The sequence below is a fragment of the Peromyscus californicus genome, unplaced genomic scaffold, assembly GCF_007827085.1.
Source record: "Peromyscus californicus insignis strain IS unplaced genomic scaffold, ASM782708v3 Scaffold_10__1_contigs__length_136768540, whole genome shotgun sequence".
NCBI lineage: Eukaryota > Metazoa > Chordata > Mammalia > Rodentia > Cricetidae > Peromyscus > Peromyscus californicus.
This window is the reverse complement of record NW_026294391.1, coordinates 105863759-105888932: the sequence shown is the minus strand read 5'-3', so window position 1 is coordinate 105888932 and position 25174 is coordinate 105863759. Positions and strand designations below refer to the sequence as shown.

The following is a 25174-nucleotide window of genomic DNA, read 5'->3' as shown; positions in this document are numbered from 1 at the left end:
CATTTTATCATGATAGATCCTACAGTTTCTTTCAAGGTAACCCGAATTTCAGAGGATTGATAACCATCTCAGTTTCGATTTATGAACATTACAGCATTTACGTGGTTCATTTGTTCATCCAGTGATAGACACTCTTCTGGGCTCTAGGCTGTAGGGGACAATATCTCTTCAGCATGGCAAGGAACACAGACTGTAATAAAAAAAAAAAGAAATTGAGGAAGGAATAAGTACTGTCAAGTGAGATTTAAGAAAAAAAAAGTCAGGGACCGAGAATGATCACTTTTGACAGAGTGGTCCAGAGAAGCATCCCTAAGGAGCCAACACTAGATCAGAGCCTTCACAGCACTCATCTGTATGCCAGATGATTTGGACATGAATATTTCTTACCACCTGGACTCTTATACAATAGATTTCCACACAAGCCGAGCCTGCTATTGACCTTTAGGTGCCTTTGAAGTAAGATTCTGTGACATTATGTGCAATGAGAAAGTAAAACAAAGCTATCTCAAGGAATTACTACCTAGCAGTTATTATACTAGGTTTTACTAATAAATGCTTAAGGGCCCTAACCAGGAGTACATTGAGAAAATCTAAATGCCTCAGACAAACTGAATAGGCTTTACAGAAAGAAAATAAGCTGTAGTCCTAGACCATTTAATCATGAAAAAAGGGAAAACTATAGCCACTCTTCATCAATTAGTTAATTAGTTGAACTCAAAAGGAATCCAATATGTAGCAAACATTTACTGATTTAGAATTATTTTTAAAAAGAAGAGATAAGGAAAGCCAGTACTTTAGAGTTTTTTAAATGACATACAATGTTATTACACCATTAAAGCATCCATGGAATTACCATTCAGTTTTAAGATTTCACAAGTAACTTTCTCCCAGAATGTCCACAATATAGTTATTTGTAATTTTGCCGAAGTATAAATTTGAATCCATATGCTTTCTGTTTAACTTTTTAAGGAGTTAGTTGTGAAAGAACTCTATTTGTTAACGGCAGGTTTTCATATATTTTTAATCTAGGAACACAAAAAGCATCAGACTGTATATGCAAGTAGTGATTGATAAACACACAAGACAATTACTGAATATACTGAATAGACTAAGAACATGGGATATTGGCATCCTCGAATTTATCACCTGTTCACCCTCATTTCTTTAAGAAAAAAAGGCACTACCTGAGACCTCCCCACATCTGGGGAAGATCTCCAAGTATGCTTGTGCTGGGGCATGGTTCCTTGTAACCCGTCTTTTCGTCTTCATTCTCCTGAGCCGCCTCATTTGTTTATCTTCCTAAGTGGGAAGTCAGGTTGTTGATGATTGCAAATAAAGCCCTGTGATCTCATTTGTGTGGAAGGTGTTACGTATGTAAAGGCAGGATCTCCTGATTTTCAAAAAAGGAAACACATGTTCAAGACCGATTTATAAAATTATAAAGTGCTGAAGGTTCCCAGATTTGCAGTGCTGACTAGCTACTGAAATCAGCAGTTGACACCTAAAATTTAGTACCAAAAAGAAAAAAAAAGTGGAGTTTCACTTCTTTGAGAGTGTTCTTGGACAAGGAAGGATGAAAAGAAATCAGAGCAGAAGTTTTCAAAATGGCATTTGATGGATTATTATGACACTCTGAAACTCAAATGTTCTGAGATACTTAATTTCTTAATTAGGAATATCAGTACTCTCTATAACTCATCTGAGTACAAAAAAAATATTTTTTGTATTTTATCTGACTGAAATCCAAAAGCTCCAATCTTTATTGCGTTGTCTGAGTCGGACTATGTGCTTTTGGTCACTCTCTAGCTGATTCAATATGTCATTTTGTCCTTAGAGAGGGTAGTCAGTGAAAGAATATTCTGTAGCTGCACAGTTAAGATGGATAAGTAGTTAAAGGTGCTTGCTGCCAAGCCTTATGACATTAAGTTTGATCCCTGGGACCCACATATTGATAACCCTAACTTCAATCACACCTCCATATGCACACGATGACATTCACCCCTCACCCCCTCACACACAATAAATAAATATGTGTAATTTAATTTATTTATTCTTCTCTTGTACAATACATCCCAATGCCAGGTTCCCCTCCCTCCAGTCCTGCCACTCTTCCCACTTCCCCTCCCCCAGATCCACTGCTGCTCCATTTCCCTTCAGAAAAAGAGCACGCCTCCCAGGGATATCAACCAAGCATGGCCTAACAAGCTACAATAAGACTGGGCACAAACCCTCATATCAAGGCTGAACAAGGCAACCCATTAGGAGGATAAGGGTCCCAAGAGCAGACCAAAGAGTCAGAGACACTCCCAAAACATTAATTTAAAATCTTTAAAGAATGTTCTGTAATTAATTTCCACTACATGAACCACACATAGAAAGTGATCAGCAGTTGATTTATTTATACAGGTAATGATTTCCTGAGGATTATGCCACTTGCACAGGTGAGCACTTAAATTTTCAAGCCCCATTATTTACACCTTGGCTCAGAAAGATCTGTACCACAGCCAAGGCTCTTTTAGATCCAAATCAAGAGGTTGTCACTGTTTTATCACTGTCTATGCTATCTAGAATGAGTTTAATTTTTTTTATTCTAGACAAGCTGGCCTCAAACTCACAAACTTACACCTGCCTCTGCTCCCAAAGTTCTGGCATTAAAGGTGTGTGTCGCCACAAGTGAGTTCCTATGTAGCACGAATCTTAAAAGGTCTTATTAATAAAAACAAACCCAGAACCAGGTATTGGGGTGAATGCTGAAAGATCAGAGAGACAGAACAGGCCACAGCTAACCTCACCTCACCAACTTCTCAGCCAATCTTGTTTCCTCAGACTGAAAGCCTCTGAGTCCTCATCCAGAATGAATCTCACCTGAACTGCTGCTAAAAGCCTAAAAGCTTAACCAGCTCTAGTTCCTGGTTTTCATGCCTTATATACCTTTCTGCTTTCTGCTATCACTTCCTGGGATTAAAGGCATGAGTCACCATGCCTGGCTGTTTCCAGTGTGGCTTTGAACTCACAGAGATCCGGATGGATCTCTACCTCTGGAATGCTAGGATCAAAGGTGTGTGTGCCATTTTCTGGCCTCTGTATCTAGTGGCTGTTCTGTTGTCTGACCTCAGATAAGTTTATTAGGGTGCACAATATTTTGGGGAACACAATATCACCACATTCCTACATTTTTATAATAAAATTAAGAGTCAAAATTTCTCAAGGTTATATGGATATTAAATGAAATGAGATGAAGAAAATGTCTGACATAGTACTTGCCTCATAGTAAGTGCTTAGTGTTTTATTTATATAAAATGCATGTTTACTATCAGACCATATGAGCAAATAATTTGAAAATTCCAGCTCAAATTTTCCTGGACAACACTGTTGTTCTAAAAAATCTCTGTGAGGTAGTAAGGAAGAAGACAAGAAAGAAGTGTGATTGCCATTTTACAAAACCACTAAATGAAACCAAGAATAATTCCATTTCTTAGGAAAATTTACAGTGGCAATTACTAGGGAGCCAGAGCTAGATCATAGCAGTGCCTATAGCTTGGTCATGCTTTCCTTACAGCAGAAAAAGAATCCATGCCCATGAGATGACCAACAAGAAGGGCCTGCCCTATATTTAATGACTATCCATTAAATGAAAGGCAAGTCCACAGAGAATGACAGGAGAGGTTAATGAGGTTAACAAAACCTCTTAAGGCTGATTACAAAGGTAGACCATTTGGGTAATGTTTAGAATAGGCAAAATGCAAGCAAACCAAACCCCAAAAATATAAAATAAGTGCACTTCAGACTATTCAAGACTTGCTGCAAGGGCTTACAGGACAAATATTTCAGGATTCAAATTCTAGACAAAAATAATCATGTGTCTAAATGAAGCAAACTGAAAATGTAACTGTGTCGTCAGTGTTCTTATTGCTTCAAAACACTTGATCTTTTTCCCATTACTTTGGGGATCTCAGGCCTCCAAAACAAGCCTACTTTTGACAAGCAATTACCAGGGCAGATGGGAAAATAGCCACCCTACCTCAGGGTGAGTGCCCCCATTTTGTTTTACTTGAAACATCACTAGCCATGAGGAAAATAATTCTGCTTAAAAAGCTATCTGCATTTTCAATAGTACCACCTTTCCCACTGCCCTAGATTGTTGATGGGTAATACTCCCAGCTGCTTTTAATGTTACCCACTTGGTAAGTATTATTTATTTGGGCTAGTGATCAATGGAGTAGGAGTAAATCATCTTGCTCTATTTAAGCAAAAACTAACAAAATTTTATTGGGCTCTCATATGAATATGCACGACTGTCGCAGTTTTTGAACATGAACATAGGTTTATTCTTCATCATTAAGTGATTTTATAATGCTGTATTGACCTAGATAACTTATCAAAAACATCATGTATTCTGTTGAAATACTCCTCCCACTAAAAAAAATCTGTATTTTAAAAACCTCAAATGTATTTAAATTTGGAAATATCAAATAGTAATTATATAATAATATATAAATGAATAATGGGGTTAGTGTGCATAAATTAAGCATTTGAGAAGGTCTATTCATTCATTTTGCCTAATGGCGCAGATATTGTTTAATTCCCTTAAGCAGTCAATTATCAAACAAAATCCCCGTGATGAGGATGTTGGCTTCTAACAAATGAACTATAAGGCATCTGTCACATAGGAACCTCGAAGTATCTCTGAAATTCTTGACACACTGCCATGATGATATGATGCAAGCACCTTACAACTTTAGATTTAAAAAAAAAAAGCTGAAATTCTATTAATTGTTCCTGAGCACGTGCTGTGTACTCCAGGCACACAGAAGAGCACAGCAGATAAAATCGCATAGTTCTTGGCCTTAGTGTGGCTCTCTAATAGGAAAGAGCAAGCGATCTATAACCGCCATTCCGGGCAGGCTATGACAAGTGCAATGACGTGAGTATGAAGACTCTATAATGAGGACAATAGGCCAGGAAACATTTGCACTTATCTGGAGCAGATAAATTGGGTTAAAACATATTTCTCTTTTACAATCTCTGGTTTAGAAGGTACCCCACAGTTCATGTGATGGTTCGCCCATCATTTTGTCATGACAATTTCAACATGACTTGCCAAATGCTAATTGTCCCAGAAGCTTTTATGGAAGAGTTAAAATTCAAGAATTTCATAGTAGTAAGATTGTGAATTGTTTGTTTATTTTCCTGCCTTTTTATGGTTTATGCTTCCTGTCTTCTTCCCCAGGAGTTCATACATCTTAATTGGCTGATTAAGTGATAGTCTTGCTTTCACTAAAGTTTGGCCTTTACACATGCAGGATCAGCAGCACTTGGGAACTTGTTAAATCTGTAAGCTTTCGGTTCCCACATCAGACTTACCAAATCAGAAAGTCTGTGGACATGCCCACTGAAGTTCAATCTTTCCTTCAACAAACCCTCCAGGGGATTTAGGTATACATCCCATCAAGTTTGAGAATCACTGGCTTATGGAGAGAAAGATTACCACAGAGGCGTTAGGACTGACATCTCAAATTGCACCCTGAAGACCTTCCTATTTATTTTGAGATGGCAATGAATAATGGAAACCTTATGAAATCTTTGTTACAACCACTCAGAGGTGTTTATATTCCAATAAGGCCCCAGAAGCAGTGTTTTGCCCTGAATGACACAGTTTCCAACTGCAGGATTTATGCTATGATTAACCCCTATATAAGATGTTGTAAGAATGCTCAAAACATACCTCATTATACAGTCTATCTCTGTCCCATGAAGACTTGAACAAAGTGACAATCAATTCAGGAATTTACAGGGCAAAATTCAAACACTAGTGAGCAAAAAAAGCTATGTGACCTCTCCCAGCCCAGGCGCTCTCAATGCTTTTTCTTGTGCAGTGCTCAGCTTGTGGAAAGGACTCTGTTTGTCTGTTTCGATTGAGAAAGTCACCTAACCTGTCCACCTGCTGCTTCATCCCCAGATGGAGAGGTCCTTGATTTGGAATATTATACTTCAAGGACTGCTTATGCTCATGTTAGCAACAAAAGCAAATAGCTGTAACTTCTCTGGCCCTAAACCTCATTTTCCTTGTGAAAGATTTTAATCAGAAATACAATGCAGTAAATTACATCTTCTTTCAGCAATTTAGTTTTCAACCTTGTTGTTCAAACCAACTTCTGTACTTGAGGTTAATGTTGTTGCCAGAGGTGTTGAATGGATATTGGAAATTTGACAGAGAAGACAAAAGACAACAAATAAGGACAGAGGAGAATGGAACCAAGGGTTGATTGAAGGCTAGAGATAATTTGACTGTGCCATGAAAATAGCAAATACAAAATGAATTAGACCTTTTGCATCAGAGCTGTCTAACAAGCAGCTTGTTAGTTAAATAAGGCTCTCAGTAAAGTATGTTCTTCAAATATAACTCCAAACACTTAGAAGAGTCACCATTTAGTTAAAGTGAAAAAAGAATTCCCTTGGGGTTGCTGCTTTAGCATAGTAACAGCAGATAGATAGCTTGGAAGCAGGCTATATTCTCCAGAGAATAGGAAAAGAGACATTTGTGAGGGATGATCTTCCCCACATGTGTTTTTAAAGTCACAGTGGACATGCCACCTAAGTTCAACTTACCTTGTTCTAAGCAGGCACAGCAAGGAGATGTTCTTGTTGGAGATTTAAGGAAGCAAGGCATCCCATCCATGTCTCCAATCAAGGGAAAGCCCCCCAGCAAAGATGCAAAGCATGCAGTTCCTGACACTGAGAGTACATAAGCACAAAGCACAAGTGCGCGCACGCGCGCGCACGCACACACACATACGCACATGCACACGCATGATTATACTGGGAGATACTTGGTAGTGCAGGGCCAGCATAGGTACAGTCCAGACATTATCTTTTATTATCTGACTTCAAGAATCTGAATATTTCTTTATGGTATTGAATGGTCAAGGTTTTGGGGAAAAGGATGGATCATTAAAGACCCAGGATTTGAGGTTAAGATATTTTGGGGTTTTATTTTGTTTCATTATGCTTTGTTGTGGTACTAGGTATTAAACCCAGAGCCTTGTACATGCTACCACTGATGTATACCCCCATCTCATTTAATATTTTTCATTTTGAGATACGACCACACTGTATTGACCAGGCTGACCTTAAACGCAATGTGTAGCCCAAACAGGTCTTGTATTTTGTGATCTTCCTGCTTCAGCCTCCTGGGTAGCTGGAATTAGAGGCTTATGCTAACACAGTGACCCTGATGGGAATTTTGATATGACAAGTTTGATGTGCCAAGGGCAAGTCAAGTGATTTTTGCCTATATTAGATACAATTGAAGAAATCTGGGTACTCTCTGGGATACAAAATTGGGTAATACCACAATGGGAATAAACAAATGTACATAAAATAGCATTGAGATTTTTATCAAAGATACATCATGACTCTGCGCACCTCATTCCTCAACCAGAGTCTTGAAAAATGCATGGATTACACAGGTTGCTAAAAACAATGCTCCAAACAAGTAATATAAATGGTACAGAAATTAAATGTCCTGAGTGGATCAGTAAAAGAGGGACAGATATAAGGATAACATCTAGGATTAGGAAGTAAATTGACTTTAGAAACTGAAGTTCACAAAATGGCAGCTGAAGAGCATAATCCACTCTACTGGCCATTGAAAGCTGGGTTACCCTAGGGGAGAGATTGGGCTCAACAATTTTTGTTTTGAAACAGTGTGCCTGAGAAGATTTTCCCCTAAGTTTCTCTATGTAATATCAGTCAAAATTGCTGCAAATTAAAAAGAATACTTTAATGTTGTCCCAAAATTTAGATAATTTACACTGACACTGAATGGCTGATATTGGTCAGTGATTAGAATAAGTACTGACAACTCAGGGATAAAAGGAGCTATGAATTATTCCTGTGAAAAAAGTGGATGACATATAGTGTGTAAATAATGAGGACAAATGCAACAATATACAGGGAAGCTTAGAGCATTTAAAGTCTAATCCTTTACTAAAAAAGCACAATACTGATAAATGTAGAATAATACATTTTATGGAGCTTCATCATATTCTATAAGTTGGTGTGGATCATAAAATATGAGGAATAAAAAAAGTAAGAGAGTTGAAAGCTAAGTGTGCACACATTATTTATGGAGGATGGAGATGGAAATGAATGAGAAGAACAGGTAGACAATGTCTTGAATAATGATGACTTTGATGAGTAGTTATCACACAAATCTGTGTGCGTCATAAAATATGAGGAATATTAAGGAGCAGAAGAGTCGAGACAAGTCTCCTCAGACTGAGATACAGAATGAAGGAAGGGAGAAATCCAGGGAAATGTGCAGAATAATGATAGCTTTTATGAGTTCTTTACTCACTGCCCTGGATCCTTCATAAATATAAGCCATATAGAAAATAAAAGAGCAACAAAAAAGAAGGGACAGATCCATGTCTCTCATAAAATATGAGACAATAATACCAACCAGGCTTGACAAAATAAAAACAAAAATAATTGAGTCTAGTACAACTGTAGAAAGACACAATATCTAGATTAATGTGGGCAAATAAAATGAGTGAGTGTAGAATTGTTATACCTAAATAGAGTCAGCAAGCACTAGCTCAGCATTACTATGGCATAGCCCTCAACAAAGTTAACTGACAGAACCTTGGCAAGTTCACAAGTAACCCATACATGCCCCAAAAGTGACCAACAATATTTGGGATGTAGGAAGGAATATGCAACCAATTTCTAAATGATTTGTCCCTCTAGAGTCTCTCCTCAGGCTCCTAACTCCAGTTTGTAAGTAGTTTGTGGGAAAGTTTTCACAACTCTCTTCAACATAACCCCTATTTATCTTATTGAATATTTTGTGAAGATTTCTAAAGTGTTACTATAAGGACTGGAGAAATGGCTCAGCAGCTAAGATCACTCACTGCTCTCACAGAGCACAAGGATCTTGTTCCCAGCACTCACATGGCAGCTCACAACTGTCTATGACCCCAGTTCCAGAGGCCCCATTGCCTCTGTTTTGGCTTCCATGGGCACTGTGTTCATGTGGTACATTTATATACATGTAGGCAAAACACTAATATACATAAAATAAAAAAACTATAAATCTTAAAATAAGCTGTTATTACAGAAATGAAGAGTTTGTCTTTATTTTTCCTTCTTGTTACATTGGGCCTAGAACCAGATTTGTCTGATTTGTCCATCATAGTTCAAAATATAGAACACAAGGACTGTAGGTTTCTTCTATGTTAGAACCAATAGGATTGTAATGTGAGAGTGGTTGAGAAAAATCAGACATGGCAAAGCAGGTGTCAGTGTTCAATGTACAGGCCAATGATCTGTATCACAGAACTGGGAATATTGGTCTGAGAGCTCAGAATATACAAAAATGCTGGTAGCTCTAATACTATTTCCATTTTGCGATACTTAATGTCTTGTAATTCATGTTAAGTACTGTCCGTAGGGAACTCCAAATAAGTCCTATCAGCTTAACTTAGAAACAGTTTCCCAAACTGCAATAGAATTTAGTAATTAGGTGAACTGAAGTTGCTACCTGTCTTCATCTAGAGATGCTTTGGTTGTGTAGTTTCTGCTCTCAGATTCTCTTCTGTTACTATTAGCCTTCAGATACTTGCCTTGAATGTTGATTATGTTGAAAGAATATAAAATCCCAGGGTAAAATTATTAGAGTTAATCAGAAAATCTTTGTTGGTCCAAAAATCATAGGCCATCTGAATCTGAGATTAGTCTTCCCAGCACACCACGAACCCCATGTAGGTAAAAGAAAAACAAACCATAATATTCAATGCTTTAGCAAAATCATTTACATTATTTCATTTCCTTGGCCTTGTCTGTTTGAACAACAGAATACATAAACAAGAGCTCAGAACTGCCAAAGCTAGGACTAGAGTCTGATGAAAACTCTCCCCTCCCTGCCCACACCTCCAATCAATGATAGGCCAGTGGCCTCTTTGATTCTATTCCATGGCCCTCTTTTTAAGGTACATACTCCTAAAATGTGTTATAATTTGTCAGACAATTTAGAGCTGAAAGCAGTGGACACTTTTATGGACTGTGTCCTTCAGCAACAGTCTTGTTTAGGATCTAGAAAGAAATCATTTTAGCAAAGATGAAATTTATGTGTTTAAAATGGAAGTATCCATAAGTGTTTTACTTAAATTAGAGAAGGAAAGCATAATATCATTATGGAATACCATATATTCACTGTAGACTTCAAGATCACTCAACTAGGAGGTAGAGAGATGGCTCAGTAGATAAAGCACTTAGTTTGCAAGCTGAGTTCAAATCCACAGGATCCATGCAAAGCCAGACAACATAGCACATGTCTATAATCCCAGTTCCCTTATAACAAGAGGGCAGGTGGAGATAGAGGAATTCACAAAAGGTAGCATGCTAGCTAGTCTGATATATGTAGCAGTCATCTAGAGGCACTGTCTCAAAAAAAGGTAGAAGACCAAAGCCCAAGATTATCCTTGGACTTCCACATGCAAGCATAACACACATCGTACCTATATACAGTATATGCAAGCACTGTGTCACCCAACTAAGTTTGCTTGCTTGGTTCTATTTTCTAGACACAGTAATTTGGCAGTGTGTATCATGAGCTTTAAAATATTCATTCTTGTATGAGTTGATGCATAGAAAATATACACAAAAATTGATACTGCTGATTACCTGTGATGAAAATACCAGAAAGAAGAGGGTCAACAGGGACTTCAGTCATAGCTAGAAGGTATTTGTATATTAACTAATGCCATTCATTTTAATTTTGACAAGCCAAAAAGTATAATTGCACAAATAGAACACTCTCCTAAGGAGATAAGAAGTTCAGTATAGAAAAAAAATGGAGAAACAGCATGTCTTCAAATAAAAGGTGAATTAAATAAATCATGGAATATTGCTTTAAGGATAAATTATGTAATAACATAAATACATGTTCTCAATGCATCAGATAATATTAATAACATATTAACTTTAAAATGTCAGAATTGTAAATGATAACTAATATGATCTATTGGTTTAAATATTAAGGCCACTCCATGTAGTTAAAAGGGAGGTTTATTTTGTGCGGTAACTTACAAGTGAAGGGATAGGTAACAGGGTCTGGGAAAGGTGTAGCACAGTCCAGCGGTGTTCTCTGGAGAACTCCGCTCAGTCCACCTCCAGCGTCCAGGATCCAGGAATCAAGAGAGCCAGCCCATCCAGATCCCAAGTCTTCAGGGGTCCTCTCTCGGCTCCGCCTTGTAGGCGTGACAGTTACTGAAGCCTCAAAGGGGGTGGTACTTCCGGGACAAAGCTGGAATGGCTACCCACTACAATGATTCCAATGTTGATGCATAAAAAGTATACTATCCACAAAATATTATTAGTACTTATTTCTGGTTAGTGAAATTATTGTTTTCTTCTCTAGGCTTGAGTGTTTTCCAAAGTTTCTACAACTTGACATCTAGATTCTTATTTTATCATGCTTTTTTTATTTCCTTTGATCTTTTGTTGCAGGCGTGCCTGTGTGATTCGAGGCCAAGTGGTGGCTGTGGATGGAACTCCTCTTGTGGGAGTCAATGTCAGTTTCTTGCACCACAGTGATTATGGCTTTACAATCAGTCGGCAAGACGGAAGGTATGCCTTTTGCTTCTGATGATTGTAGGAACTGACATTTGGCCATAGGTAAAGCCAGGACTCAATATGACAGCAATAGTAATAGTGACATTTATTTCCTCTATTACCAATTTAAGTCAAACCAAATTTCTACCATTCTACTATTATTTTCAAGCCTTCTTGAAACACTGGGCATGTGGTCATCTAATTCCATTTATAAATTTAACCTCAAAGTTTAGTGAGATGATGTCAATAATAAATGATGAAGTATGGAATACATAAGCTGTTCTTCCCCAATAGGCCTAAAAATATTTCAGATATTTTAGAAATGACCATGTAAAAAGATTTCCTCTAAAAGTTCAAAATTAGGGACTTTTTAAATGTGTCTTCCATGCTATTTGAAGTGTAGCTGAGGAATAGAATGGTAGAGTTTGATCCCCAGCATCACAAAACCAAAGCCCCCTTCCGAGTCACCTGTTTCTGTAGTGCCTTCAACTGATTTATTGGCAAGCATGGCCAACCCATGTAACTATACTGAGTCAGTGTCAAGTATCAAGCACCAAGGTTCTCTGAGACCTGGGAAATATGACCTCAAAGTTAAGCCTTTTCACTCTAGAAAAGGATTTTCTCCCCCAAAACATTTTTGCTGCTGTCACTTAAATAGACACTTATTCAGAATCCTTGAGTCAATAGACCCATGTGTCCATCTTGAAGGTAGCTATTTATGACACTTGGGAACACTATAATAATAGCCTTGGGGTGCCCTAGTCTCCAGGTGGCTACCCTTAACATGTCCTACTCATAACAAACCACTTCAGTACTCACAAAAAGAACTGTTGGCTCAGAGCTTTATCACAGTGTGAGAGACTATCTTATTTCAAGAACCTACAATCAACCCTTATTAGTCCTACCCACTTCAGAAATGCTAATTGTTCAACTTGAGCTGGGCTGAATTTATTTTTTCCAACTGCCTGTCAAGAAAATGTGTGTAAAAATTAAAGACCATAAAGAGGTTTTTAACCTACTTAAGACAAGAAACTGGTTTGAGAGATTTTAGAAATTATTTATATGTAAATTACATTACTAACCAGCCATCAAGTTATTATAACAAGCTTCACAAAGCTGTTAGGGAAACAATATTTCCTGTCAAATATTCCATAATTAGAACTCTCTGTTACTTCAAGTGGACCTTTCTCTCATTCGGATTGAATGACAGAATTTTGCACATTCACTCATCAGTAACTGATACACAAACTACCCTCTGCCATGCCAGTATCTGGAACCATGTGTATTAATTGAGAAAAGAATTGTTTCTTTATCTTCTTACGACCTGTCGTGGAGGTGTGATGGAGGCTTCAATTTGAATCAACGCTTCATTGTATATTTATAAAAGAATGTAAAAGAATCTTGATGTCTAAAATGTCTAAAAGCTTCTATTTCCTGATTACAGAAAATATTAAAGAGAATAATTTTGTTGACATTTGTACACTTTGTGTTTAAAATGCCAAGACCCTCCTCTGATGAGCTTTCTGTGAAAAACAGATTTATGTAAATGGGAGATACTAGCATGAGTTGCCTCTGGCAATGACATTCTTCTTGGGATCCATAAAGAGTATATATGTTCAAAATATGTACCCTAAATACCATCCAGACTGTCCCATTAGCATTTCTTAGACATAATGTGACTGTGATAAGATTTTCCTTTTATATGTCTACTTGTTGCTACCCCAGACTAAGTACATTTCTAAAGTACAATATCATATGGAAAATACATCCAAAAATAAAGACTATAGCCAGGCAGTGGTGGCGCACACCTTTAATACCAGTACTCGAGAGGCAGAGCCAGGCGGATCTCTGTGAGTTCGAGGCCCACCTGGGCTAGAGAGTGAGTTCCAGGAAAAACGCAAAGCTACACAGGGAAACCTTGTCTCAAAAAAGAAAAATAAGGACTATAGAGAAGCCAATATTAACATGTAGATACCAAGTAGACAGAGTGGGAGATGCCAGGTGCCAAGAAGGCCTTCTGTCTCCATGTGTCCATCCCAAGAATCTGCTTCAGTGCTTACAATTCCCACCAGCAGTATCACTATCTTGGGGTAACTTACCTCTGCAAACTTATGCCAAATAAAATTTGTATGTGGACTATAGATTATTTTTCTCCATTATTAACAAATTTCTAAGATTTATTTATTTATTATGCATGCAATGTTCTGTCTGCATGTATTTCTGCAGGCCAGAAGAGGGCACCAGATCTCATTACAGATGGTTGTGAGCCACCATGTGGTTGCTGGGAATTGAACTCAGGACCTCTGGAAGAGCAGTCAGTGATCTTAACCTCTGAGCCATCTCTCCAGCCCAAATTTCTAATTGACAAAACCTTCTCTAGAGACACAGAGATGATAAAGGATATGAGATAAAAGCACTATAAAACAAAGCAAAAGGAAAGATGATGATAGACGACTGAGTACTCTATGAAGTTGAAGTCTACATACTCAGATAGAAAAGGACAAGAGTAGCAGAAAATAAAAGTCAAGTCTAAAGAAAGCACAAATATGTATTAGAATTTCCTGTATGCCAAATATGTTTATTAATGTCATTATCTTCCTCTTCCTAATAACCTTATGAGGTCAACATTATATCTTCCCTTTTCAGCAGAAGGTAAAACTTACTGAGATTGACACCGGTGGTGAGGACAGAGCACAAGATTTCAACTCAAGTAATCTTGCTCTTTGCTTCAATGATTTACCACCTTCAGTATAGATATGTAACTCACAGTCAGTATAAAGTTGAAATAACTTTTACAAGTAGGTTCCTGAGAAATACTAGGTGTTTCAGGAACCTTCTCTCAAGATTGGAAGATAAAGACAGTTTTTCTGATCTGTCCTGATTGATGGATATCATAAGGCACCGTAGAGGTTTCAATAATTTTCCACCTATGTACTGGACTGGTTTGACATCTTATAGATTGGTGAAAATCTAGAAACGACCCTTCTTGGAGCTTTATACTCCCTGTCATATAACATAAGAACATATTCTTAATGATATATAAATGGAGGAGATTTGTGACAGAAAAAAATGTCAAAGAACAAGTCATTCTGAGGGCATTCTGTTTGGCATTGCAATGGTTGACACTAGTTTTAGGGCATAAATCTGCCTTCTACTTCCATATCAATGAGTAAGCCAGGCAATATTTCCTATGTGTAACCAGGTGGGAAGAAAAGAAGCATGAGTCAATGCTCTCCAAGAAGATAGAGAAACCAGAACATTTATATGTTAAGTGTAGGTATTTAGACAGAGATATCTAATTTCATTTATATATATATATATATATCTATATATATATATATATAACTAAGTAGATCTCTTATTAATAATATGTAACTACAGCTCACAGAGATTTAAAACCTAATTCAGACACAAAGTTAATAAGATAGAAATGAGACTCAAGCTGAGATGTGTTTAAAGTCAAACTCATTCTTCCCACACAAAAACAGTGACTGCTCTGTCTGCTTAATCTTTGTAGAAACATGATAATTTCTAGATAGATATGTTATTATTTGGATGATTTCTTTACCTTTTGTGTCTTCATATTTGTTATTGTCATTGTTTGTTTCTTTTTTCAAAAAATAAGCACTCTAGTTTTAAGGAGTCAAGGCTTAATTTCATACAAAGCAAATACATTTGGCAAAGTACATGAGATCATGTCTTTGTAAAAGGTGATCAAAAGGAAAGATTTCTTGACACATAGTATTGGACTTTCCCCCATGACATTTGTCTTAAACTGTTCCTATGCTATCATGAATTCAACCACTCTGTTTAAAAGTGCAAGCTGTTTGGATTTACTTTTTAGTTCAAACCAAGATTATTTCCTAATTCAGTTCATAAAATTCCCCTTTTGGGATCCATCTTAATATTACTGCTACTTCACTAAAAAGGCAACAATAACAATACAGTATTATCCATCCTTTGCTACTATTCATTGTCTTTACCCAGAAAATTTCTTCAACAGGAGATGAATGATAATACTTGACTAACCCTAATAAATGTCATATAAAGGAAGTGTGTAAGATGTCCATAGTTTAGTCGGTTTCCCTATGAGGCTTTTTAGCATTGAAAAAGTGTTTTTACTGAAGGAGAATTTCTAATGTAGGGATATGCTTATATTGTTCTCTTATGGACTTGCATTGCTTTGAATATTAAGGAGCTTCATATTGTCTTTTATCCATTTTTAAGACATAATGATAATGATTTATCATTTTGTTACTTTTTATCATATTCTATCTTTCTGAGTGTTTTCAAGTACATTACCTCAATGACATCATTATACTTAAAAAAGAAGTGAGGTGGAACCATCAGTGCAGAATGAAATGAAATCTGAGGCTTTTATGCTCCAACACAATAGTCTTGTCAGAGAACACTTCTGTTGCAGGACATAGTTGGCTTACAGAAGAGTGGTCTTCTTTTGTCAGAGATACAGAAGAGCTGGAGGCAGAGATGAGTAGGAAGAGTTACCAATTGTCTTTCAGTAAGAAGCCAGAATCAGAAATCCTAAATATGGAATTCAAGCACAATCAGTAGCTGAGGATGGTTGTTAGATGCAGGAGGTTCATGCATGGTTTAGTTCTAATTTCCCTGAACACTTTTCCTGTGCTGGTGTGTTTCTCCCAAAGTTATCTTAGAGACACTGTATTATTTCTGACACTGTGTCTGTGGCCCTGAACAAGACATTTAACCTTTGGCTCTTTCCTTTTATACATATGTATAAAGAATATATATGCATATTTATAAATATATCTATATACTATATATATAGTGTGTATATAGTATGTATACAGTTACTTATAGAGTTTATCAGGATGAATATGCTTATTTAAAATCCTGAAAAATATTAACTAGTCATCATTGTGTGACCCTTAACACAAGGGGAAGTGGTATTGTCAGATTTGGCTTTACAAAAAAATGCATGTAATGATTTTGTTTAAGACAATATTAAAATTGGTATATCAACTACTTGTACAAAATCCCATATCAAAAGTCTACTGAATGATAAAAAGAAATCATCCATGAAATGAACACCAAGTGAGTGGAGATTTGTAAAACAGAAAATAAAAGTGGATATAATTTCCCAAAAGTAATAAAGAAAGCTGTAATTGACCTATTTTTATTTAAAAAATTTTGTTTGGACTGCTCATGTCATTCATGATGTTCCTCCTTCTCCTCCTGCTTCCCTCCCCATCCTCCTCTTCTTCTTTCTCTTCCTCATTCTCCTCTCCTTTTTTTTTTCTTCTTAGCTTTGACCTCGTAGCCATTGGTGGTATCTCTGTCATCTTACTCTTTGACCGTTCACCTTTCCTGTCTGAAAAGAGAACACTCTGGTTGCCCTGGAATCAGTTTATTGTGGTGGAGAAAGTAATCATGCAAAGAATTGTAGCAGACACACCATCCTGTGATATTTCCAACTTCATCAGCCCAAACCCTATTGTGCTTCCTTCACCACTTACATCATTTGGAGGATCCTGTCCAGAAAGGGGAACTATTGTTCCTGAGCTGCAGGTAAGCATATTGGGCTTCACATGTATAAAGTTATAGTCATTAGGATGTTCGGCAGTGAATTATGGCTGTTTTTTTTTTCTGTCATTCTTGTTGTCCCTGTAATATGGATGCCTCAATTTTTCAAGAGAAGCATTTAAATGAAGTCTTTCTAGTACATTATTGACAAGGATATTAGGGAACTATCTGTGGCCATAAAATAACAAGAAACTAGCTGTCAAGAGAAATGCTCAACTTTGACCTAATTAACACAGTGTCCTAAAAACATGGTGAGCCAGCTTAATAGTAAAAACAGTAAATCAATGAGCTTGGAGTGTTTGTGGTTCTGAAATTGAAGATGCTTTAAAAATCTATTTTTCTTCAATTGTGAAGGTTGTATTTACTGTTGTTCTCAGAAGGCATGGAAGTTCTTGTTTAGCTGTATTTAGTGAAGATGGTTTTCAAGCCTGGAGGGGGTGTGCTTTACACAACATTACTTCTAAGTATTTGTGCTTTATACTTCAGCATTCCTGAGAATTATTATTTATTGGACATTCAGTTTTAAGCCACTCTGATAGTCATAGTACCATTTAGGAATGGTCTAGGGACAACATTAAAGAAACATTCTATGATATTTAAAAGTGGATGCCACATAAATGGACTTATAAGTCTTACATATCCAAAAATCAAGAAGAGTACTCCTAAAAGAGCTTAATAGACACTCCAAGACTGAGTTGACTTTACTTCCATCACAACAGCCCCAAAGCTCTCAGAACTCCCTGCTAAAGAAGACCACACACACACACACACACACACACACACACACACACACACACACAAATAACCCTCTCTGGAAAAAGTAATTCAGTGTTGGCTGTCTTGGCTGTTCTAACACTTTTCCTTAGGAAATAAGAAAAGCATGAAAGTAATGAATATATCTAATTCTTCCACAGATGTCACTAGAAAGTATAGGCCTTTGTTTAACACAAAGGTTTTCAAAATTAGAATTATGTATTTCCTTATGGAAATGAAATACTAAGGTAACAAATGTGTTATCACTAACTATAGATTGAATATGGAAAAAGGCAGTAGACAATTTTAATATGAAACATATAGTGTAAAGATGAAAGTACTGAACAAAGAGTATAAAAGAGGGGCTGGAGTGATGACTCGGCAGTTAAGTACACTTGTTATTCTTCCTGAGGATCCAAATCTCATTCCAAACTTCATAGGATCAGATGCCCTCTTCTGGCCCTCATGGGCACCTGCACTCATATGTACATACACACAGACACACAGATACACACAAAATATTATCATTAAAAATAAACAAATCTTTTTTAAAAAGGGTTTACAAGAGAGATTTGGTGATTAGAAATAACAAAAATACCCCAAACGTGGAAAAGTATGTGTTGCTTTGTGTTTAACAGTCAGTTCTGTGGACCACTTTACATGCAATTATGAAGAAATTAAAGGATAAAGTATTCTCTGTTAATAATGAAACAAGACACAAAAATATTTACACACTCCACATTATGTTAAATATACTGAATAAAATGGCCTCTTCAGCTATTTTGTTTTGAAAAATGAAAATAATGGAATATAAGAATCAGTTTTAGTTACCAGTTTTTTATATTTAACTCCATCTGCAGTAATAAACAAATAATAGCAATTAATTTACAAAGCCAAATGGCATTTTCACTCTGAAACCAATGTTTACTACAATATTTACAGAGGAATTAGTGGGAATTTTCTTTTTTCTCATTGGTGCCAAGTTGGAGAACTTATATCCAGCCATTTGTGCATATAGTCACAAAGAAAAATGTGAAAGAAACTGTGATTAAAAATTTGACCTGCCAGATCATTCCAAAACTCAAAAGTAAACAAACTTGATGACTTCAGTAAAGATTAATTCCAGGGATCCCACAATCTTTGTCAATAAATATCACTTGCTGAGCCTGCATCTGCAATCCTTCCTCTTAGAAAGCCCAGCCTAAATAAGCAATGAATTTGAGATATGTGACATAACACCAAACAAAGGGGTGTGTGTGTGTGTGTGTGTGTGTGTGTGTGTGTGTGTGTGTGTGTGTGTGTGTATTTATAAAAAAGAAAACCCCTTAATAGAGCCCAGAGCACTGAATTGCTTGACATTCAGCAATGTGATCTTTCCCAACACTTGCTAAGCAATTTTTTGGAGCACTATTGAAAGAATAAAATTATTCTTTACAATCATTTCTGGTAGCAGAAGATGAGAGCAATCTGTAGCATTGGCTATATTTCTCATCCTCATTCAGATTTGATAGAAAATTCAAAACCTTTGGTTGATAGAAAATTCAAAACTTTTGGTCGCCCAGTCTCATAAAAATCTGGGAACACATGACTTGACATCAGTAGATCCCAGTATTCACTGTCCTTTAGTCTGTTTCTCAGACAACAAAACATGACTTCTACCTGTGACCACTGGAGAGCTAATTTTTGTTTTGTTTTGTGTGTGTGTGTGTGTGTGTGTGTGTGTGTGTGTGTGTGTGTGTGTGTATGTGTGTGTGTGTGTGTGTTTCAATTTTAGGTTGTACAGGAGGAAATACCTATTCCTTCCAGCTTTGTGAGGCTGAGTTACCTGAGCAGTCGAACACCCGGATATAAAACTTTGCTACGGATCCTTTTGACGCATTCAACGATTCCTGTGGGCATGATTAAAGTACACCTTACAGTAGCTGTGGAAGGACGACTCACACAGAAGTGGTTTCCTGCTGCAATTAATCTTGTCTACACGTTTGCTTGGAACAAGACAGACATCTATGGACAGAAGGTTTGGGGCCTGGCAGAAGCTTTGGGTATGTTGAAGTATTTCTATTTAAAAAACAATATTTTGCTTACAAAACAGAAAATAATAGATGTGTATCAATTTGAATTTGGAATATTTATTGATTTTTCTTCCGGTTAAGGAACATAAGATTTCTTTTTAATGTAAACATCCACTTTGGACCTGCTTGGAATTCCACTTTGATATATTTTTGCTTAAAAAATTATTTTAATTTCAGAAAAGTAGCATACCACAGGAATCACATAATATATAACTTATAACTGTCTCGAGAACTGAATGTTGCCTTCTAACAGTGACCTTTGGTGTGCAGTTCTGCAGGCCTTGTTTTTGAATTTGACATTTAGACTGTCATTTCCACTTATAAACTACAAAATTCTAACATATAGGCATCTCTACTTGTTATCATTTATGTCTAAGATGGTTAGACTCCATTAACTTATTACTTTAGTAGGTTAAATAAAAAACATCTTCCTAATTTCTTATTACTTTTGATTTTTTTATAAGCTTGACACAGAGTGTTACTATACTGTCCAGAAATCTAAGGACAGATTAGAAGCTGAATCTCTACAGGAGCTGTTTTCCACATCCTTCCTTGGAAGTGTTTGCCATGATATAGTCCCACATAGCTAAACAATACTTCTTAGACTATAGTGTATCAAATTCTTCTTTTCCAGTGGAAAATGAAAGATCTGGTGTCTTTTCTCTGCCTAGTTAAGATTCATATATTTGACTAACAATATAATCTATGCTGAACTTTATTAGAATACAAGGAACATGGGCATGTTTGGATCACCTCAGTCCCTTCTTCAACAAGATTTCACTGCTTCCCCCAGTAGGGACTGGATCTTACTTATCAGTGAGTGTACATCTACTATTATGCTAACGACTTTCCCTTCCTCTCAGGTCTTCACCTAATATTCTGCTGACTTAATTTATCTTGCATTCAGATTCCAATTAGAAGGAATATCAAATTATGTAAGCCAGTCAATGTACAGCACAGAAAAACCCTATAACTCAGAACTCTACCATGAGGCTAACTTCCAATATGCTACTGGACAGCCAGTACTCCCTCTTGAGTGGAGCAGTTATAAGAAAGTTCTAGAGTCAGACTCCTTCTCTAGGTTCAGACTATCTTCCTTTTGAGTAGTCACGTGTTACGAAGCTCTCTCTGATCTCTGTGTTATCATTCTCTCCCTTGCTCCTATAAGACAAGAAGGCCTCCCAGTACTGCCCAGTGCCACCAAGCTGATAGTCTTCCACTTCTTTTCCTTTAGCTTTGCCCACACTTTCATTCAAACTCTTAGTAAGCACTGCCTGATTCCTGCTGTGATCATGACTGATATATATTCAAAGCCCCATACTTTTCAACCCCAGATATTAGTGTATTTTGCTAGGCAGAACAACCCAAAATTTCTTACATTTCTCTCTAGCTCTTTATCTTCCAATTCTTTAAGAACTTCCTTAGTCCTCTGCTGCATTTAGAGATTAGTTTAATTGTTGATGTTGCCATTGGTTATTATTTCCTTTTTTTCTTTTTTTCTTTTTTGAGACAGGGTTTTTCTGTGTAGTTTTGGTGCCTGTCCTGGATCTCACTCTCTAGCCCAGGCTGGCCTCAAACTCAAAGAGATCCACCTGGCTCTGCCTCCTGAGGCTATTATTTTCTTAAGTTGTAACATGTACAAATTTATCCAACAGTCTAATGAAGAGCTAACTATTACAATTTCTAATATCACTTCACAAGATTTATACACATGAAGTTGAACCTGTTTTAAAAAAATAACCGCTTTGGTTGGGACATAATTTACACACCATAAAACCTTCCCTACATTTAGAGAAGACAATTAGCACAATTCAAAAGGTTATGCAACTATCACCAATATGTAAATCCAGAACATTTTTGTCATTACCCCCACAATGCCACTCCACACATATTGGCAGTTACTCTTCACACCTCTCTCTCCCCTGGACCTGGAATCTATTCATTGCCTTTCTTTCTTCCCATGTTTTCCTAATTTGTATTTTTCAAACTAATAGCACCATACACTAAGTGGTCTTTTGAGGTTGGCTTCTTTCACTTGACATAACATTGCCAATGCTCATCTATGTAATCACATATAGCTGTGCTTTCTCCCATTTTGTGACTTAATAATATTCTATTATATGCATATACCACGTGTTTGTCCATTTATCAACTCAAGGACATTGGCACTATTTTCCCTTTTTGTCTGAGTAGTGCTCCTAGAAATATTTGTATACAAGTATTTATTTCAATACTTGATTTTAATTCTTTTGCACATATATGTGGATTTATGGATAGTGTGGATACTATGTTTAAATTCCTGAGAAACATCCCAACTATTTTCTTCAGTGACGGCACAATTTGTTTGCATGTGTACATGTGTGAACTGGTATTCATGTGTACAAATGTATGTGGAGATTGATGTCAAGTGTCTTCTTCAATAACTCCCTGTCTCTTTTTGTGAGATAGTATGTATCAATCAACCTAGAACTAATGGATCTGGCTAGTTTGGCTGTCTAGTAAGCCCTAGGTATCCTCCTGTCTCTGCTTCCCAACATTGTGATTATAGCACCAGGCTTTGTATATGGAGTTAGAGGACTGAACTCAGATCCTTGTGTTTGCACAGTAAGCATTTTACCAAATGAAGTATCACTCTAACTTCTGACTGTACCATATCACCAACCTCATTGTATACATGAATTGCATCTCTTCTTTTTAAATATCTCCATTACTAAATATTCTAACCCTACTTTCTTCTAATTAGTCATCTTCAGTGAGGGAACCGCTAATACATTTACCTATAATTAAGGAAACATGTAAGCCACATATATAAGCAAAAAAAATAATGTGTATACTCTAATATTGACTTCTTTATTCCTACTGTTTGCTTGTGTTGGTCATTCTGACTGTAAAATAGCATTAACTAAAAGGCCATCTGGGAGCTTTTGGAAGGAGGAAAGGGAAGGGCAGAAATTGGTAAATATAATCTCAATTTTTTAAGTAAAATAATGTTAATATATGTTATTGGTCCTTTTGTAAGGATTGGATAATAGTAAATGCAATAGGTAATGAAATGCCTTAGAAATATCCAAAGTATAAGGTTAGACAATGGTTCTTTATACACTTAAGGGAAAATTTTAGAGTGGAGCAAGAAAACTGGCAAAGCTCCCAAAGAAAAGGCTAAAATAATTGTACAAATAGTACCTAAGCTAAAATATGGATTATTTGCCTTGTAGGGAATGTCCCTGTTAGCCATGATTTAAGGGACTGGTGGCTAAAGAGACTTTATTTACTACATATTCTTTATCTCCATCTCCTTTTTCTTAGCTTGAGAAGGAAAACAATCGATTGTTTATTTTTAGTGTTCACCACATTTTTAACACATTTTAAAAGTATTTGGTTTAGAAAAAGGTTAGTAAATAAGTAAAAAGAAAACATCAATCTTTATTAAAGGAAAACCCTAGTTTGTCTTATATTTATAGATCTCATCTATAGTATACATTAGCATTTATCTATAACTTAAATATGTTCATGACTTATACTAACCTGTTATTTGTGTTTTCTTTTCCTTAAAATAATTTTAATATGTTTAAATAAAATATAATTAGATCACTTTCACTTCTCTCTTTCCTCCCTCTAGCCCCTCCTAGCTACCCACTCTCAAACCCCTCCCGTGCCCCCCACACTCAAGTTAATAGCCTCTTTTTCTTTAATTACTACTGTGCAATCAAACAATACATATAAATACAATTTCCTAAGTCAATTTTTTTGTTTGTGTGTATATGGTTTCAGGGCTGACCACTCTGCATTGGACAAACAATGGGGGTAGCCTTATCCCTAGAACAAGTAAATTATCCTTCCATCATAGAAACTAAGATAATTTTCTAATAATGGTAAAACACCTAAATAAGTGGTATAATGAAAATGGGGAATCAACTACTCTGAAGAAGGATTGTGAACCCCTAAAATCACACTAAAAAATTCAAGTGATAAATGTATGGAGGCATTGGTACTAAATGTATGATTATTTGGATGATATGTTCATATCTAGAACATACTCTGCACAAACATTTACTTGCAAGTATGGCAGTATTTTATAATTAGTATACTGCTGAATGGAAATAGACAAAGTTTTCTACCAAATAGTAACAATGGTGTTATATATGACATTGCTCAGATTGCTTTTAAATTCAAAACTCTTAATGTAGCTGTTTGGTAACATAAAAATAACCACCCATCTCTAAAATGGCCACCTGTCACCTCTAAGAATGTTATCCTGCATAACAAAAGACAATTAAGGTTACAAACAAATTTTAGTTTGCTGATTAGTTTTGAATATGTGATTAGAGATTGCCCTACTTTGTATAGACTCCATAGTATCAGAAAGGCCTTGACAGTGTAAGAGAGATACAGAGGGAAAGATTAGAGTTATAGAAAGACACAATTATGTAATAATGACACTGAGAGACAGATAAACAGTGCCAATTTTGAAGAAGGGGCATGGAAACCACAAAACAAGGAATATGAGTGGCCTCTCGTAGCTAGCTGGCAAACATAAATATGGGATGTACCCTTAAAGTCTATGGATGTTAGCTTAGTTCTGCTAATACCTTGGATTTTGTTCATTGAGAACCATTTGAGACTCATGACTGTTTCTACTGTAAGATGACAAATTTATTTTATTTGAATTATTTCATTGTGTAACACTTTTTCACAGCAGCAATTAGAAATTGATATAAGCCTTAGCCATCATTCTTAATGTTCTACTTATAGCAAGGATTTTGATTAAGACTATGGTCAAGAAGGACTTAACTCTTGTTCCTTCTCATACCAATTAACTGTCAATCTCTGGCCCACCTATTTCAGGATGATGGACTAAGAGGAATCCAAATTTAAATAAGCTGAATTTGAAGTGATGGAGAATATCTAAGTTGAAATGCTGCTTAGTTTGAAATGTGGCAAACTTGCTTCCCATGTAACTAAGCTGTGGGGAATTGGTGTGATATCTAAGTACCAGAATGTCACGACAGAAGACTGAAGTGTTGAAAGACAACCATAATGGAAACGGAGGAGGTGTTTCAAATCCTAGGCTATCCCATCATTTTCTGCAATGAAAGAGACTTTACAACTGGTATAACACAAGAGTGAATACATTACCAATAGGGGTTATTTGGACTCCTTACTAAAAGAAG

The 25174-nt window shown here is 36.4% G+C and overlaps 1 protein-coding gene across 5 annotated transcripts in view; it reads left to right on the top strand.

The window, feature by feature from the left end:
* Tenm1 (teneurin transmembrane protein 1) overlaps window positions 1-25174 on the top strand; it is an 820708-nt gene that overhangs the window by 662557 nt on the left and 132977 nt on the right. For all 5 annotated transcript variants that reach the window (XM_052738708.1, XM_052738728.1, XM_052738717.1 and 2 more), the window contains 3 exons: window positions 11512-11631; window positions 16902-17163; window positions 19706-19973. In XM_052738708.1, the coding sequence (XP_052594668.1) occupies window positions 11512-11631; window positions 16902-17163; window positions 19706-19973 (650 nt within the window). The remainder of the gene's footprint in view (window positions 1-11511; window positions 11632-16901; window positions 17164-19705; window positions 19974-25174) is intronic.